Source organism: Gigantopelta aegis, chromosome 8 (assembly GCF_016097555.1).
Source record: "Gigantopelta aegis isolate Gae_Host chromosome 8, Gae_host_genome, whole genome shotgun sequence".
NCBI classification, from domain to species: domain Eukaryota; kingdom Metazoa; phylum Mollusca; class Gastropoda; order Neomphalida; family Peltospiridae; genus Gigantopelta; species Gigantopelta aegis.
Genome location: NC_054706.1, coordinates 16965315 through 16983261, shown reverse-complemented (window position 1 = coordinate 16983261; position 17947 = coordinate 16965315). Strand labels below are relative to the sequence as shown.

The following is a 17947-nucleotide window of genomic DNA, read 5'->3' as shown; positions in this document are numbered from 1 at the left end:
TTCAGTTAAATGATACAGTTGATTCTGTCAATGGGCATCTTCTTTGATTGGCCTTGAAGCTTGATTGCTCGGCATGGGAATCCCATTACGCGTAAGCACCTTCCTGACGGATTAGCGGTCCCAGTAGATGTAAAATTACCAAACACCAATTGTGAGCAGACGACTGGTCCATTGTTAGGCATTTAGGAAGTGTTTTACCTGTCATAGTGATTAGGTGTGCTTGATATACTGGTACACAAGTTATTTGCAAAAGGTAGTCGACTTCCACGCTAGTACTTGTGATAATTGTTTTTCTAAAGCACTTCAAGTCATGGCGTAGCGGCAATTGATTTAAGGCGCTTCCACGCTGTCAAAGCGCTTACTTTACGGACCAAGGTGTGTCGGGCCGCTAAGCCTAGCGGCCCTGGGGAAACCCCTGAGTGACGTCATAGCTTACGGTGATTTTACAATTTCGTAGGCTAAGATTGCTTTGAAAATATGGACCCAGTCTGTAAAAAGACTTAACAATTGCTAATTTGGTTTTATCTGCATGTACCTGTAGATCCCTCGACTGGTTCACATGAGTGACTGTCAGAGGATGAGGAGGTCTAGCATTTTTCAGTTTCACATTCTTCCAGTTACGTTCTCTCTCCACATCAGAATCACTGAAAATATACAGATCGTCACGTTTAGACAAACTGCGACTGGACAAAATAATACATATCATATGTCATGATTATGATTCTGAAAATATAATTTTTTAATCAACACGATAAACTTTTTTTTTTAACCATGTTCCTTGAACACCTGTTTTATGATAATTTAATTACAACTTCTATAATATAAACGGGCCTCCAGATTTCATGGTAATGATTATTTCCAGTAGTGTTTTGGCAAAATCATGGAATCGAAAGTCTATTACCCATTATTATGTAACTTGATCCACCATTACCATGTTTACCAAAAAAATGGTTCATCACTATGAAATATGACAAATTCTTTGAAAACATTGTATTTGGTGACTCAGCTTATGCAATTCAGAAAACTGATTCACTCAAAACCAAACAGCAAGGCGAAATCCACCTTGCCCCAGTGGCACTTGTATTTTAAGTGCCTATTCTAATATCTTCTCAGAATAACATGCACTGGCAAAAAATGCTGATGTTCATCAATTTTAGTTCTGCTTTTACATCAAAACTTCCAAATGATGAAGCAACTTGTGAGGGCTGGTGATTTGGGAAAATGAATACTTAAACCCACATACTCATGACAACTCCCAGGTACTAATATTCACTGTATTTCTACACCCATCAAAACAAATACATGATACTTACACATAAAGTTCATCGTCGTCGTCATCATCACTTTCATCATCAGTGACTTTTTCACGATCACCATCTTTCACGTCAACATCATCTTCAGAATCTTTCTTCTCATCACTTTTCTCATCTCTAAGAGGAAATGTGAAAACAGTTTTCTATTAAAGTTCAATACACAAATCCAAGCCATTACAAGCTACCCTGTTTTAATTAATAACTGCCTAAACATAATAAAAGGTATTTTTATGCAGTTTGACTGTGCACTGATATAAGGCCTCCACGAGTACTCGAGTACACGGGCACAGGTCAAGTCCAGCAAGACTCGAGTCGGTTCACAAGACTCGAGTCGGTTCACAAGACTCGAGTCGGTTCACAAGACTCGAGTACCCGTGCAAGGAAGCCCACTCATTTAATTATATCTTTGCCACAGTTTTTATCATTTTGCCACATGCTTGCCACCAGTTACGTTATAGGGCTATGAGACATGGAGGGAAAACAAAGGTCGAATGTATGGAACGTGATGCAATGGCATGAATTAGCATCTATATTAGGCACTGGAATTAAGATGCACAATGCTATTTTTCTTTATTCCTTAGTCTCATCATCATCTAGTGTAAGTGTCGGGTACTCTGGTCCGGGTCGAGTTTGACCCTCGAGTCCAATATTTTGGACTTGTGGAGGCCCTACACTGATATAGTTTGCCAGTAGTGCCTTTATGTATAATCAGGATATTTGGAGTGAGGGGGCCCAGTCTCTAGTGTAGCCTAACATGTTCAGGGGGTGGGCACTCACGAACAATTTAATTGCAAGGCTTGAACTTAATGACGGCACTTGCCGTCGTTGTGATATAAATTGCTATAGGTCAGGGGTGTCACTGATGCCACTCTTGTGCTGCTGAATAAAAATTACTGCCGTTGCAGTAAAGCTCCCCAATGATTGCAAAATGTATACACCAAAATGTACATGCAATTCTGTACATTTGAAAAAGACTTCATACAGCAAAATAACCTTTGTCATGTTTATTTGCTTCTTTCAAAAACAAATTGTCATAGGGGACCTCAAAAGTGCCATCAGTGGGCTGTTTCATCCATGGCAGTTTAAAAAACAATTGCCATAAGTTATAAATTCTTAAGTTCAAATCCTAGATTTGTACGATCATCTTCTATGCACATTCAGTGAATGTTAGGCATGAAAACCAAAGTAGTGAGCAACTGCTATCACCCGTCTTCCTGAATATGCCTCTGATTTGGATGCTAAAAAAGCTAGGTTAAATGTAATTTTGTTTTTAAGTCATGTTCAGTATTATTATGTCATATCAAATCAGCAAATCTACAAAATCTGGCAAGTTGCCTGTTGATAGCTAATAAGTCTGACAGAGATAGATGAGTTGCACAAAGATAGCAAACTTGTTGGAAACATCCACCTGGCATAATTAACGTTACAGAGTGTTAGCCTCAACTGAATGCGTCCAAGAAAGAAAGAATTTTGTATTTAATGACACACTCAACACATTTTAATTTATGGTTATTTAGCATCAGACATATGGCAAAAAATCCTGGATTCATTCCTGTTTAGCAGGAAGCTGCCATTATGCAAATTTGAGACAGCACCTGTAATGACTACACTTATTTAAGACAAAAAAATGTGAACAGGAGATGGGATTTAACGAGGTGCTTTCAGTTAACTGGATGCCTTCTTAGCAGTTCAACTTCATTTCAATCAAACTATTTTGCCTGAAGAGTCATCAGCCATCGTTTTCTTCCAGTACTACTGCTAGACACCATTTACTGCATGTGGAAATCACAGATTTTGCACAGGTTACATACCACAGTAATTGATGACCCATGTTACATGACCACTTGTGTATGAAATGGCAGGTCAAGGGGGGATGTGCCATTCTATCTTTCAGAGTGCATAGCATAGATATGCCTGTGCCCCAAAACCCCACTTTCAATCATTTATATTTTTCAATATCTACTTGAATTCTGCATGCATTATCATTAGATAACATACACCCATTCTATTTATCTGAGAATCCAGTCATAGTACCAAAACAAAGTGTCCTGAGTGACCTTTTAAAACTAAAATCGGGTGGCAAAAACACTCCTCATATTTAGTGGAGTATTAATTTACTTAACACTCAGCTGATGCAAAATTATGAGATTGCATATTTTAATATTGCACAAATGTGATGTGACCAACTTAACCCGGGAACCCAGCGATCTCAATACCAGTCTATCTCACCAGAGCGATTTTGCCACGGACGAGATAGTCATAAATTTCATTTACTACTTGTAAAAGTCACTGTAAACTATACATGTAACTAGATGAGATTGTGGCTCTTTTAAATGTTTACTTTGCTAACACATTATTTTATAAATACATATTTTTTTTGTGTTGTTTGTTTTTATTTATTTTTAATTCCACCAGTCAGGTGAGGTCACCGACACATTTTTGCTCTGGGTGGTGGTTGAGGGGTTCGAGCAGCTGACAACTTGCTTAATTTGTACGTGTATGGATTTTGTTGGAAACTGCATTAATTAGTTATGGTATCACAGCAGAAACTGTAGGGATATCGTCTCGGTATGTATTATGACACGGTATGTATTTTGGAGCGCTATCTTTAAATAGCAATTGTGTGTCATCAAAGAAAAGAAATTTTTGTTGACGGAAGTATTTTTCATTGATAAAAATAATGCAATGTTTTCAATTTGCCAGTTTGCGGTAAGTATAAACAATTAAAAATGCCATGTAATTAAAAGTACTATTTTCCGTAAGGCGGAAAAATATTATACCGTAAATTGCATAGAATGAAAAAGATGTTTGCTGTGGGACGGACTATAAATATGTCACCTTTCGTCCAATACAAGCAAATATGCCTGAGACTATTATTATATCACCTGAAAAGGCTGAATCGTGAATGATTCTTTAATTTTTACAAGCGATTTGGAATGGATAATTTTCGGTTTCTCACAGAGAAAAATATTTTTTAAATTGTCGTTACGGTATACCCTGAATAATCTTTGCTCTCTTCTTGGTACAGACGTCTATTTGTTCCGAAAATATGACTATCCATAATTGTGAATTATTGTTTTATGTTTTAAATATTGTAAACCACTAATCGTATTCCATTTTGACAAGTTGTTTTCGTTGTTGCCATATCGCGGATAAGGTTCGCACAATCTTAATATCTGTTTTATGATTGGACAAAATATCTAACATCTACTGGTTTTACTGCAATACGGAAAACATTGTGAAAACCAGTCAACAAGCACCTGCGTTCAGGTTCTCTTGGATCATATCAATTTCCATTGCCGATAATGTTAACATTTTCTACATAAAATGTATGACCTGCAAGATATGAGGAAAATAATTTTTAATAATAATGATGTAGAATGGGTGAAGGGGTTGAGGTGTCGCATTGCATTTAAGATATTAATTAATTTATTTATTGACATGTATACAACACACACACACATAATGCACGTTGCAAGCATATAATAACACTATATTACTATATATGTAGGTACCAGTATCATTATCATCATTATTATTATTACATATCTGATGCAACCATTCTATGTGCGTATTATGTTGTCAAAGTATGATATTTTGTATGATTCACAGCTTTCTAGACGATTCGTCCTCTGGACATTTCGTCCACAGACGATTCGTCCACCGTACATTTCGTCCACCCACATCGGACATTTCGTCCACTCAATTACAGAATTTACTATATAACTATAAATAATTATTTCTTTGACAGTGTAGTTGATTATTATCATTATTAAGTGGTTTGCTTTATCAAAGAAATATAAATTACGACCACAAATCAATGACACTTTCAAAATATTTATTAACTGGCCGTGTCCATTTCGTCCACCGACGATTCGTTTGTACCCGATTTCCGTTCTTCCCATCCCCCCTCTCTCTCTCTCTCTCTCACACACACACACACAACTTGCATCTTCTTTTCGTAGGCAGATCAGACCAGATCAGATCAATTTGTTTTTCGTTGTAATTTGGCATTAAGAAAAGTAATAACTTTTCTGAGACCACCGACCCACTTCAATAGGTAAACTTCATATAATAGCAAGGTAACAATATTAATAATAACATTTTGAATAAACAAACAAACAAAGCAAAAAACCATGTCTTTTCATTTCAATTTAATTTAAATTATCAGTCATAACATATGACATTGCGTTTCAGCCTATGCTACAACAAATGTCCAATAGCTCGAAGAAGGTGTTTAGCAGAAATTTCACCATCATGGTATTGTGTCCATATTTGGAAAACTTCCCCCTGCCTCGTCCTCTGCTTGGATCTCTGTAGACGTCCAAGCCGTCCGTCGCTAACTCGCTCCATCGTCATTTTGACTAACTTCGCTTCGCGTAGAAGGAGGAACCAACAAGTAAAACTGGATTCCATCTCTGGTAGCCCTTGCGTTGATTCTCCGATGCCAGCCTTCTGTGTTGTTGTTAGTTCGAATCTGAATGTGAAAAAGCACACCATGTAGATATAATAATAAAAACTACTACTACTGCTACTACTACCACCACTACTAATAAAAATAACTAAATATATAACAAATTAGTCATGGACAACACAACAACAATACTAAACATGTACTTACTGGCAATCCAAAAATGGACCAATTCTCCACCTTCCATACGCTACTTCTGAACCATGTTCTTTTCATGTATGCAAGAACGTTCTCCACCTTTGGCGGGATTTCCGGAACAGCGCAAAGTCGCTCGAACTGCTCCTCAATATCCTCAGCTGGCAAATAAGGCAGAGACAGAACTTGTTTCAGGAATACGTATGTGCGTCCCTTGTCATGGTACGATTTTTCCAGTCCTTCTTGTCTGATCCTTTTGAAAACCGCCTGGGTCCAGTGAAATAAGCACCCCTAAAAAGAAAAACGTCAAACAAAAATGTGAAATATATATAAATAAAAACATTATAAAATTTAAAAAAATTTAAAATGTAAACAAATCGTAAAATGATGACAGTAAAATTATAATTATAATACTAAATAGTTAACATACTTTCAATTCAACATGTGGTAGTACGGCGCGTATCGCAGCCCAGGTAGCCGCTTCAAAATCAGACACGACACGTCTCACTTGTGGCTGTTGTTGCATTTTTTCTAGAAGACTGTTGAATACCTATGAATGAAAAATATTAATTAGTCAATATCGTGAGTGAATACTTAAAACACTAACATAACTTTGCAACAGATACGGTAAATAAATATCTTTAAATCTTTGTTGGTATATAAAGGCTTATGAATGTGACTCTCCCAGCGAAAATGTTAAATTTTTTTAAAACTTGCCCACATTGTATACGTGTTGTATTTTACCATGAATACATTAAAATAAATGTACAAAAGTATAAATACCAATACCAATATAACACTTACCCCTAAATAATCGATTGTTTGTCTTCGCGACATCAAAACAAACGCCAGTGGTACTTGGGTCATTGTCTCTCCCGATCTGACGAATGCATGGAGTCCAAACAGTTGCACAAAAGGAGGCGCCATGATTTTAAATGTTCCATCGACGTACCATGTTTTCGCCTGGGCCAGCTGATGAAGTTGAGCTGGCGTTGCAAAAATCAGATGCCGCTGTTCGTTGACACGGACTGACGCTTGGAAAAACGTTTCTGCATCCGAGTCTACCGAGCACAAGTACTCTACATCAACCTATAAATATTAAATACATTGTTCATAAGGTAGGAAAGAAGAAAGGAGTAGCACTAAACACATTATAACCATGGTTTATGAACCAATTGTGTAACTTTTTCAGGAGTTTCCTCAAGTCTAAATAGAACACGTGTAAGTTATACATAGGCCCCTACATCAAACTGCAGGTCTTTGGGATCATCGGGTCGGAATTTCTTTTGATGTCGATTGGCCTTCCTTGCCCAGCTATCAAACGTACACGAGTCAGACTGAATATTTTCAACCTGGTCGGCAGCAAGCTTCACACTTTCAACAATCTCCTTTGCTAGAGTTTTGACCTAAATGGAAGAAAACATGTTTTATGTAGTTACGCACAATAAAGACATTAAACAAATAACGTTACAAGTGCAGTATTTTAAATAAAACATCATTAACGAATTGCATAATGGGAATAAATGTACCTGTTTGTTTTCTTCGGTTCGATGTAGCAGTCCAGGTTTTGCTTGATGGTTGTGCTCCACTTTGCCTCGAGAAAAGATATTCCCATTTTGGTTAACTGTAGCTTTGCACCAGTTGTGGGTTCCTCTAACACTGCAAGTCCAGTTAATTCGGTCGCCATTCACTTTCTATAATACATGGTAGACACCGTGGTTAATTTATTTCAACACATACATAATATAAAAATTGTGTATTGTGTATTAATAAATAAAGATCACATACTAGTATAATTTATCTATTGTTTTATATTAATACATGCACATGTATTTACCTTTCTGGTATAGGCATAACCGATTGTTTCAATCAGCTTCGGTTTCCCTCTATCTGTTCCTTGGTCTACCACTACAAACTCCGGAGTGTAATTCTCCGTTTCACTAATCTCCATCGGCCTCGTTTCAACCAGTGACCTATAATATAAGAATACTTAGTGCACTACTTTTGTAAGTCTATATTTCATGTATAATACGATAAAATCTTCAACAAAACCCCCCCAAAAAAACAACCGCATACACCACCACCCCCACCAAAAAAAACCCACAAAAAAACCTAAACAAAACAATGACATACTTACTCTTCTTGTAATGCATATGAGGAGATATTTGGTCGAGTTGGCAAAACTGGCACCTCAGGCAACACAGCAGAAATGTCGATGGTCTGCGATGCATTGCATTCAAATGAAAGGCGTGTGCTCTCTGCTCTTGGTTCACCCGTTATGCTCGACTGATCAAGTTGAACAGCAAACGTTCCAACATCAATTTGTGACCTTGACGACGTGTTCTAAAATGTAAAATACACTTTAAATGAATAGAATTGCACAACAGGAAAAACCTCTGTAAGTCATTAAGTGTTCTGTCTAATGTAAAAACATGAAACATATAATAGCATCGATATACATAATGTCAAGCTGCATAAAGTATATAATATTTTAATATCGGTGTTAAAACAAAAAACAGGTATAACAATAAGACATACCTCGCTATGTGATTGTACCAGTGGTCGTGGTGGTTGAGGAGCAGAACTGGTGGTTGGCGGTGGAGGAGGCAGAGAAAATCCCGGCGGTGGTGGTAGAAGTGAAAAACCTGGTGGAGGTGGAAGACGAAGTACTGGCGTCGCTTGAGGAAGAGAAAAGCTAGGTGGTGGTGGTGACAGAGTATCAGATGTTGTGCAAACACAAATCTCACATTTCCAGTCGATTTCCGTCCCATTCTTTACTGCTGCTCTATATATATCTCGTGATATTCCTGTACATAAAAAAGATGGTGCGTAAATATATATTTTGAGGGCTCAGATTATAATGAGAAATTTTAGATAAATAATTACTAAAAGGCACATATAGTCATGGACGACGAAATGGCGACCGTATAACGCAATATATTACATCATAATTGATTTGAGGGAGTACGTAAATATAGTAAGAAGTTTGCGGTCAATATAGCATTTTACTATTGTTACAGTTACATTCTAATTCAACACTAGTTCTTTGTTCATATGAAAAATCTTATTTTATTTATATAGAAATAACAAATTTATAGCTTGTACCTAATTATATAGCTAAACAGAAATGTACTAAAGAAATGGAACGTTTTAATGGAAAGTGGAAAGACAAACAAATAAAATGACAAAGTTAACGTACCTGTACCACAGCGTCGATGTTGCCATTTAAAACAACCTTCACATTGCAATCCTTCTTGGCGTGGCTTTACGCTCCTTTTGCATGACAGACAAATATTACTCATTGTGAACAAATTCCGAACATTTTTACCTTATGGTATAGGCCTATTTATGCCCTTGCTTGTCTACTTGAGTCATGACGATAACAACTCATAATTAACGGTGCCATCTTTTACAATGAATTTGGTTTAAGTTTGTGAGCAGGAACAGGTAGAAACATCAAACATCAATGGATTAGTTTGATCAATTAACCCAAAACAACTTAATAGACTATCTAAATACGGGGCAGGCGGAGACATCAAAGGATCGGTCTTACTAATTTAGGGGCTTTACACCCCAACATGAACAGCAATTAAATATTGTATTATCTTCCTTAGTATGTGTTTGTAAAAGTAACAATGTAATTATATATGGCAGCCGTTAAGCCTCGTATTCCCTACCCACACCAACATCGTACTAGGACATCTAGGACTCTTGATTCAAATTTATTCACATTTAAGAATCCTAACAACATAATTGCGTCAACATTTTTATTTATCTTTTGGATTGGTATTAATTTATTTTCCTGAGTATATTGTTTTTATTTGGATACATTGCCTTGCCAAAGTCGAACGTTTGTGTCCACAACAAGCATGCTTGCACAATATTTTGTGAACATACATAAAGACATACATACCACCCTCGGGATATCAAACACAACGATTTAAAAAAAAAAAAATAAATATCTACCATATCAAATAAGTTATATATATATATATATATAATTTTTTGTTGTTGTTGTATTGGTGCCGTGCAAGGAATATATATTAAAAAAAACCTAGTGGACGAATTGTCCAAAGGTAATTTTTGCCTGTGGACGAAATGTACGTGGACGAAATGTACGGTGGACGAATCGTCTGTGGACGAAATGTCCAGAGGACGGATCGTCTGCATCCCGATTCACATATGAAATAAATTATTTTTACCGGTATAAATAAATAAATAAATAAAGTTCAAACTTTATTTATTTATTTTAATTAGAAATTTATTTTTGTCAGTAAAATTTTGGGGTACTTCAACCTCTATAGTGTAACCTATACTGCATATCAATTATATTATATATAATCGAAAGTATTAATTTTATTGGCAATGGATAAAATGGAGTATTTGCAGCAATAGTCAATACAGGGGCGAATCCGGGGTTCAAGCTCTAAGTTCTAAGGGGACAGGGAGGCAGGGGCCTGCCCCCTAAATACATATGTATACATTTGTATATACATACAGTGAAACCTCTCAAAACCGGACCCTCTGTAAACCGGAATTTCCTCATCACCGGACATTTTTCACGGTCTCTTTTTAATAATCAGTAAACAATTTAACCTCTATAAACTGGATACCTCTTACAACTGAACATTTTACGTGGTCCCAAGGGTGTCCGGTTTATTGGGGTTTCACATGTGTGTGTGTGTGTGTGTGTGTGTGTACATACACACACATACATACATACATACATACATACATATATATAGTTTTTTTACATTGGAGGGGGCGAGACATAGCCCAGTGGTAAAACGCTCGCTTGATGCGGGGTCGGTTTGGAATCGATCCCCGTCAGTGGGCCCATTGAGTTATTTCACGCTTCAGCCAGTGCAATCCGACTGGTACACCAAAGGCCGTGGTATGTGCTATCTTGTATATGGAATGGTGCATATAAAAGATCCCTTGCTGCTAATCGAAAAGAATAGCCCATGTGTTTATATTAAGATAATGAACGACAGTGTCGACAGCGGGTTTCCTCCCTCAATACCTGTGTGATCCTTAAGCATATGTCCGACGTCATATAACCGTAAATGAAATGTGTTGAGTGCGTCGTTAAATAAACCATTTTCTTCCTTCCATTTTTACGTTGGAGAATCAGAGGAATTCCTTCGCGAAACTGTGAGTTTCGGCCACATGTCATTGACACCCCCCCCCCCCCCCCCCCCATATGGAATTTTGTATTCGCCACTGTATGGTAGATAAATATAATGTATTTATTTCTTTATCGTGAAAAATAGATAATACTTTGGTCAGATGGGTATGTGTTATTCCGTAGAAAAATCTTGCAGCCGTCCTTATAATAAGAACTCAGCCAAAAGCTTTAGGGGCGGGACGTGGCCCAGTGTTAAAGCGTTCGCTTTATGCACAGTCGGTCTAGGATCGATCCCCGTCGGTGGACCCATTGGGCCATTTCTCGTTTCGGCCAGTGCTCCACAAAGGCCGTGGTATGTGCTGTCCTGTCTGTGGGATGTTGCATATAAAAGATCCCTTGCTGCTAATCGAAAAGAGTAGCCCATAAAGTGGCGACAGCGGGTTTCCTCTCTCAATATCTGTGTGGTCCTTAACCATATGTCTGACGCCATATAACCGTAAATAAAATGTGTTGAGTGCGTCGTTAAATAAAACATTACCTTCCTTCCAAAAGTTCTACTAGCTGCTTTTACTCCGTATTTCAACTTATTTTCGTGCTTATTTCCAATTAAGGTTCAAGCACTACTCCATATATATTTGATGGTGAACCTCAAACCTTAATTCCAAAATAACTAACTTAGGTCAACGCATCCTTCAATGGTATTACTGCCCCAACCAGTGTGCCACGAGTGGTAGTCTATATCAAAGGCCACGGTATATGTTCTGTGTTGTTTGTTTGTTAGAAATTGCTTTTAAAAGGACCGTAATCGAATAGACTACATGCCAGAATTACCAAATGTTTGACATTCAACAGGCGGTGGGGGCGGAACGCAGCACAGTCTAGTGGTAAAGCACTCGCGTGATGCTTGGTCAATCTGGGATCGATCCCCGTCGGTGGTGGGCCCATTGAGACATTTCTATATCTAGCCAGTGCACCACGACTGGTGCAAGGCTATCAAAGGCCGTGGTATGTGTAATCCTATCTGTGGGATGGTGCATATGAAAAACCTTGCTACTAATAGAAAATGAAGTGGTTTCCTCTCTAAGACTATAAGTCAGAACTGTTTGACAACCAATAGCCGATGACTAATAAATCAATGTGGTCTAATTGTTTCGACCACTTGAAACAATAAAATTCCACATGAAACAGTATTAGCTTCCATACTGTGCTGCCCCTTGGATTTTGTCCCATCCCAATCAGTTCCCTACGGTTGATATATAGAATTCTGTGGTATGTGCTGTCCTGTTTGTGGGAAGGTGCATATCGGGTAACTCCCTCCCAAAAAACGATAACCCAACTGGATATGAAACTGGTTAAACAGTATGAGGACTGTAATTTTAATATGTTACACTCATATGGACATTTGCCACATTTAGTGGGAATTATAGGGCCATCAAATATTGTAAAATTTGACCTACCTTTGTTTTCGAAATGGCAGTATTCAGGATAATGAACTAAAGGAGAAGAAATCACGTTGGAAGAAAGAACCCCCCCACCCCCCCAAAAAAAAAACCCCCACAACAACAACAAACTAATAACGTTTGAGGGCAGTCTACAAACAAGATGGTAGATACAATGATAATTTTTTCAGTTATAATTTTGCACAATGATATAACGCGTTTGAAGTAAAAAAAAGGGCCATGATATATGGTTCCAACTCCTGTCTACAGGAGGATTGCCACTTTGTAGTGTGTTTAGTTGTATTATTTTCGTTCTGACAGTAAGAGAGATAGACGGACATTTGAAGTTTTCACGCTCTTTAACTTGGAGGGCGGGGCGTAGCCCATTGGTAAAGCGCTGGCATGATGCGCGATTGGTTTAGAATCGATTCCTCGTCAATGGGCTCATTGGGCTATTTCTCGTTCCAGCCAATGCACCACAATGCACACGAAAGACCGTGGTAAGTGCTATCCAGTCTGTAGGATGGTGCATATAAAAGATCCCTTGCTACTAATGGAAAAAATGTATCGGGTTTCTTTTCTAAGACTATATGTCAAAATTACGCACCGTTTAACACCAAATAGCTGATGATTAATATATCAATATGATCTAGTGGTGTTGTTAAACAAAACAAACTTTAACTCTAGCTTGGATAGCGTGATAACTGTCCAAATGTCCGTCTAGCTCTCTTACCATCAGAGTACTCGGGTTAAATACCAGTTATCTCAAGATATTTGCAAGGCATTAACTTGCAATTGCTTCTTTTATATTAAAATGTAACACACATTTTATTGTTACAATTATAGTAATTGGTTGTTACAATTGGCTTTGCCAATATTACTAATTTAATCAGCCACAAAAAATGTCGCTCTCGTCAAAAATAGCTAGCACTACTATACGGTCAGACACATTTTGGTGTTTCAGATCACAGCTAATGTTCGTTCATTAATTTTGATGTATTAAATAATCACTGTTCGAGTACAATAGCTGGTATTCTTCTTTTGATTTGATTTTTCACATTTTGTTTTAAATAAACACTTTATTAACAGGAATATTGCGCACAATATAATAATGAATGAATGAATGTTAATGACACCCCAGCACCAAAATACATCGACGTGCTTGAATCTGAATTAGATATAAGCACGACAATAAGTTGAAAGGAACACATCGATTACTGGTTGTCAAAATAAGGTAACTGCAAAAATTAAGTAATGGTCAACATCAATATTAAAATTCAAGAAATAAATTAAAGTGCAAATTGCTGTGGAAAAACACAAAAACAAATTTATAATAAAATTCCGTAATTTTCAACACAAGTTCAGGATGGAATCGAAATGATTCCATCGCATGTCTCCTACCAAATATATCTTTCTAGTTTGCTTCAGATGATTGTACTCCACCAAAATGTGGCGCTCTGTCAGAGTACACCCACTGTGCTCATACAGAGGAGGAAGAATCCTTCCTCATAATAAATGAATGAGTCAAGAATGTATGATCGATGTAAGCACAGCACAAATACTATTTCATCCTTCCTGCACCGTCTATAGGAGGACTGCCACTCTCCAATGATGGCCATAACAGAATGAAGCGTTTTCGCAGCCGTTAGAGTGTCTTAGGAAATCTTAGTGTCAGTGATCTTAGGAAAACACCTTCATTTGAGGACAAAATATACCAAGATTCCACATTCCAAAGTGCTCGTTTTAAAATGTCAAATCAATCACAGGAACTCATGTATATAATAATAATTATGACGACGATAATGATGATGATAATAATAATAATAATAATAATTATTATTATTATATAAAAATATAATTATTGTCCCTTGTGAACTCTGAACCGCCACATATTATGATAGATGTTTATAGTTAAATTACAAACGCACATTTATTATAAAAAAAATTATTTGTAAATTATTTCTATTTAATAATACACACACATATATATATATGACCATCAATATATTCGTCCTTCCTCTCCACAGGCACATATGCGATGTCAAAACATACACTGGTCATGCTGTAATCCTACTATATTAAAACACTGATAAAAAGAACTCAATGAAAATAAGTAGTAAAATATGTATTTCCGATTATGTAAATATAAAGTCAACAATTGCATTATTATTAAAAAATTTCAAATTACTATATTGTTAAAAACAACAAATACACAACATTATGACCATCAATATATTCGTCCTTCCTCTCCACAGGCACATATGCGATGTCAAAACATACACTGGTCATGCTGTAATCCTACTATTAGATAATTATAAAACGGTTTACCAAAATAAATTAATTAAAAAAAGAATACATATAAATGAGTATAAAATATATAATGGCAGTCATTAGCAGGGCTTGAAACTTGTCAAAAAATATGGTGGCCCAAAATATAATGGATGTTGGCAAATTATGGTAAGTGAACCGCGAACAATATTTTAATGTGGAATACAAATATTAATAGTGGCTCATTTGTTATAGCTCAGAAGAAGATCGCCCACATAATATTAGGGCGACTAACGCCATTTTAAAAAATATTTAAGTCACCCAAACGGGACATTGGTCACATTTGCCGACCTGGCCACATGCCGTTTCGAGCCCTGCATTAGATAAAACGTATACTGTACTGTTGTCTAGAAGTTAACAAAACCCCCAAGCTGATGATTAGTTGAATTAAAACATCATTGATGAAAAATCAGAACCATTCTAGACAGAATATTGTTCCCTTGAAAATATCGGTCCATGAACGAATTATAGCCATTGTTGATTGTAGTTACTCACGACAAGTTTTACAGTTGGCAACCATCATCTTTACAATTGTTTCACAGACAAACCATAGGGTAGTAGTACATACACCTCTAACGATTAAAATACATGTGAAAAGATGATACATAGTACTTTAGTTACCAAGCATTCAGAATGTAGTGGGTGTATTCTTTGGTATTGGAAATGCACGATTAACTTTGTTAGTTGACTTCCAAAGCGTTAATTGCTGAATGCATACCACATGAGGAATTATCTCACATATCTCCGTGCATGATAATCACTGTTTATTTACTATTTACAGACAATTCAGCAAGATACACATAACCCATTCTCTGTTCAAATTCATCCAGGTCCATAATTGTGAAGGTCTCTGTATTTCTTCCCATATCAGTTTCGTCTTCAGAGTACAATCGGTTGTTACTGTCGCCGTCAAGCTGACTTTGAGTGGGTTTAAGAACGGATGCATTTTTATTTTGGCATTGTACTGGCATCTCTGAAAAAACTCAAACACGATTATGTAACAGAAACAGTAAAGATCTACCAACAGAACTAATAAGGAAATTCCAACTAGCGACTGGGTCAGCTCAAATCATTGCGTTTAACGTTCACATTCAGAACAAGCTGTTGTAGCGCACACCCGTCGTGGGTGTAAGTTCTTGCGTAAGAAAGCCCTTGCGCCCAAGACAGGAAAGGGGTGGGGAAGGACTTTAGCACTAAAGGAGCACTGAAGACCTAGCTACTGCCAGTATCAGCACTTTATACCAACACTACTACATACCTCTCCATCAAGTCAAGTTACGTCCCGGAGCTGTGGGCCACGGGCAGTTCAACTGTTACGGGTTCTAACTGGGTTATAATTGTATCCTTGTGTTAAGAACACACTCTATGTCGGCTCAAAATTTAACAGAAAAATCATTCTCCACGGAGAGGATTCGAACCATTTGTCCAGTACTCTACCAACTGAGATAATAAAGAAATTTCACTGGCTACTGCCAGTTGAAGCACTTTATACCAACTTTTTCAACCTTTTGTTTCGTGCTTATATCAAATTAAGGTTCAAGCACGCTGTCTTGGGCACACACCTCACCTATCTGGGCTGTCTGTCCAGGACAGAAGATTAGTGGTTAGTTGTTAGTGAGAGACAAGAGGGTGTAGTGGTCTTACACCTTCCCATTAAGTCGTTAAAACTCACTCTGAGTGGGAGCCGATACCGGGCTGCGAACTCTGTACCTTATGTCCGACGGGTTAACCGCGACACCACCGAGGCTTGTTTTATACCAACACTACTACATTTACGGTATATGTTGACGTCCAAAAGACACTTTATAAGGCTTGAACTTCTATAAAACCAACAAACGGTACGGTGGGATATGGAAGTATGATAAAGTTCAACAGATAAACGCCACAATGCACTTCGTGATACATGTTTTTGTAATGTGGTTCTTTTCGATTAGCGACAACATTTATTAAATTATTTAAATTTTATGTAAGTAAACTTTCTTTTGGACGTCGGTATAAATATGACAGTGAAATAGAATACTGGGACAAACAAGGAACTGAATAGCACCTCAGTATATTATTTGATTTGTGGCTATTACGAATAACAAAAGTAGGGAATGATTGTTACTCACACCCAACCACTTCAAATTTCGGCTGTATAGCATATAGCTGATCTGCTAATTTACATAGCAGGCCCGTAGGAACCGGGGTGGGGGAGACATGCGCCCCCACCCCACCCCCCCACCCTAACATATTGTGACAACTTGTACGTATATGGTTAATAGCTGATAGACAGCTATGTAGCATTATGTCGATTACTGTGTAACATATTGATGGCAGCTGTGTAACATATTGTTGACAACTGTGTAACATATGGTTGATTACTGTGTAACATATTGTTGACAACTGACAACTGTGTAACATATTGTTGATTACTGTGTAACATATTGTTGACAACTGTAACATATGGTTGATTACTGTGTAACATATTGTTGACAACTGTAACATATGGTTGATTACTGTGTAACATATTGTTGACAACTGTGTAACATATTGTTGACAACTGTGTAACATATTGTTGACAACTGTGTAACATATTGTTGATTACTGTGTAACATATTGTTGACAACTGTGTAACATATTGTTGACAACTGTAACATATGGTTGATTACTGTGTAACATATTGTTGACAACTGTGTAACATATTGGTTGATTACTGTGTAACATATTGTTGACAACTGTGTAACATATGGTTGATTACTGTGTAACATATGATTGATTACTGTAACATATGTTGACAACTGTGTAACATATTGTTGACAACTGTGTAACATATGGTTGATTACTGTGTAACATATTGTTGACAACTGTGTAACATATTGTTGACAACTGTGTAACATATTGTTGATTACTGTGTAACATATTGTTGACAACTGTGTAACATATGGTTGATTACTGTGTAACATATTGTTGACAACTGTGTAACATATGGTTGATTACTGTGTAACATATTGTTGACAACTGTGTAACATATTGTTGACAACTGTGTAACATATTGTTGACAACTGTGACATATGGTTGATTACTGTGTAACATATTGTTGACAACTGTAACATATGGTTGATTACTGTGTAACATATTGTTGACAACTGTG

The 17947-nt window shown here is 37.0% G+C and overlaps 2 protein-coding genes across 3 annotated transcripts in view; both read right to left on the bottom strand.

Annotated features, from left to right (window-relative positions):
• The window catches only part of LOC121379153 (von Willebrand factor A domain-containing protein 3A-like), a 42311-nt gene extending 37862 nt beyond the window's left edge, over positions 1-4449 (bottom strand). The window contains exons 1-3 of the mRNA XM_041507642.1: positions 4310-4449; positions 1314-1430; positions 536-644 (exon numbers count right to left, since the gene is read on the bottom strand). Of these exons, the coding sequence (XP_041363576.1) occupies positions 536-644; positions 1314-1430; positions 4310-4374 (291 nt within the window). The 5' untranslated portion in view covers positions 4375-4449. The remainder of the gene's footprint in view (positions 1-535; positions 645-1313; positions 1431-4309) is intronic.
• Positions 4450-4984: 535 nt separating this feature from the next.
• LOC121379414 lies at positions 4985-8847 on the bottom strand. 2 transcript variants are annotated; one of them, XM_041508023.1, is made up of 9 exons: positions 8458-8847; positions 8057-8262; positions 7757-7892; positions 7449-7613; positions 7164-7325; positions 6724-7008; positions 6350-6469; positions 5935-6210; positions 4985-5790 (listed from the first exon to the last, which is right to left on the bottom strand). In XM_041508023.1, the coding sequence occupies exons 3-9, from the start codon at positions 7868-7870 to the stop codon at positions 5653-5655; spliced, it is 1260 nt and encodes a 419-aa protein (XP_041363957.1). In that variant the 5' UTR covers positions 7871-7892; positions 8057-8262; positions 8458-8847; the 3' UTR covers positions 4985-5652. The 2 variants fall into 2 exon arrangements, with proteins under 2 accessions (XP_041363957.1, XP_041363958.1); XM_041508024.1 differs by lacking the exon at positions 7164-7325 and having other exon boundaries at positions 8458-8843.
• Between the last annotated feature and the right edge of the window lie 9100 nt (positions 8848-17947).

Coding starts and splice junctions, on each gene's coding strand:
- LOC121379414 (XM_041508023.1), bottom strand. CDS start 7,870: ATGGAGATTAGTGAAACGGAGAATTACACTCCGGAGTTTGTAGTGGTA. Junction 7,614..7,756: donor GTTATGCCTATACCAGAAAG/GTAAATACATGT, acceptor CATGTATTATAG/AAAGTGAATGGCGACCGAAT. Junction 7,326..7,448: donor GAACCGAAGAAAACAAACAG/GTACATTTATTC, acceptor TCTTCCATTTAG/GTCAAAACTCTAGCAAAGGA.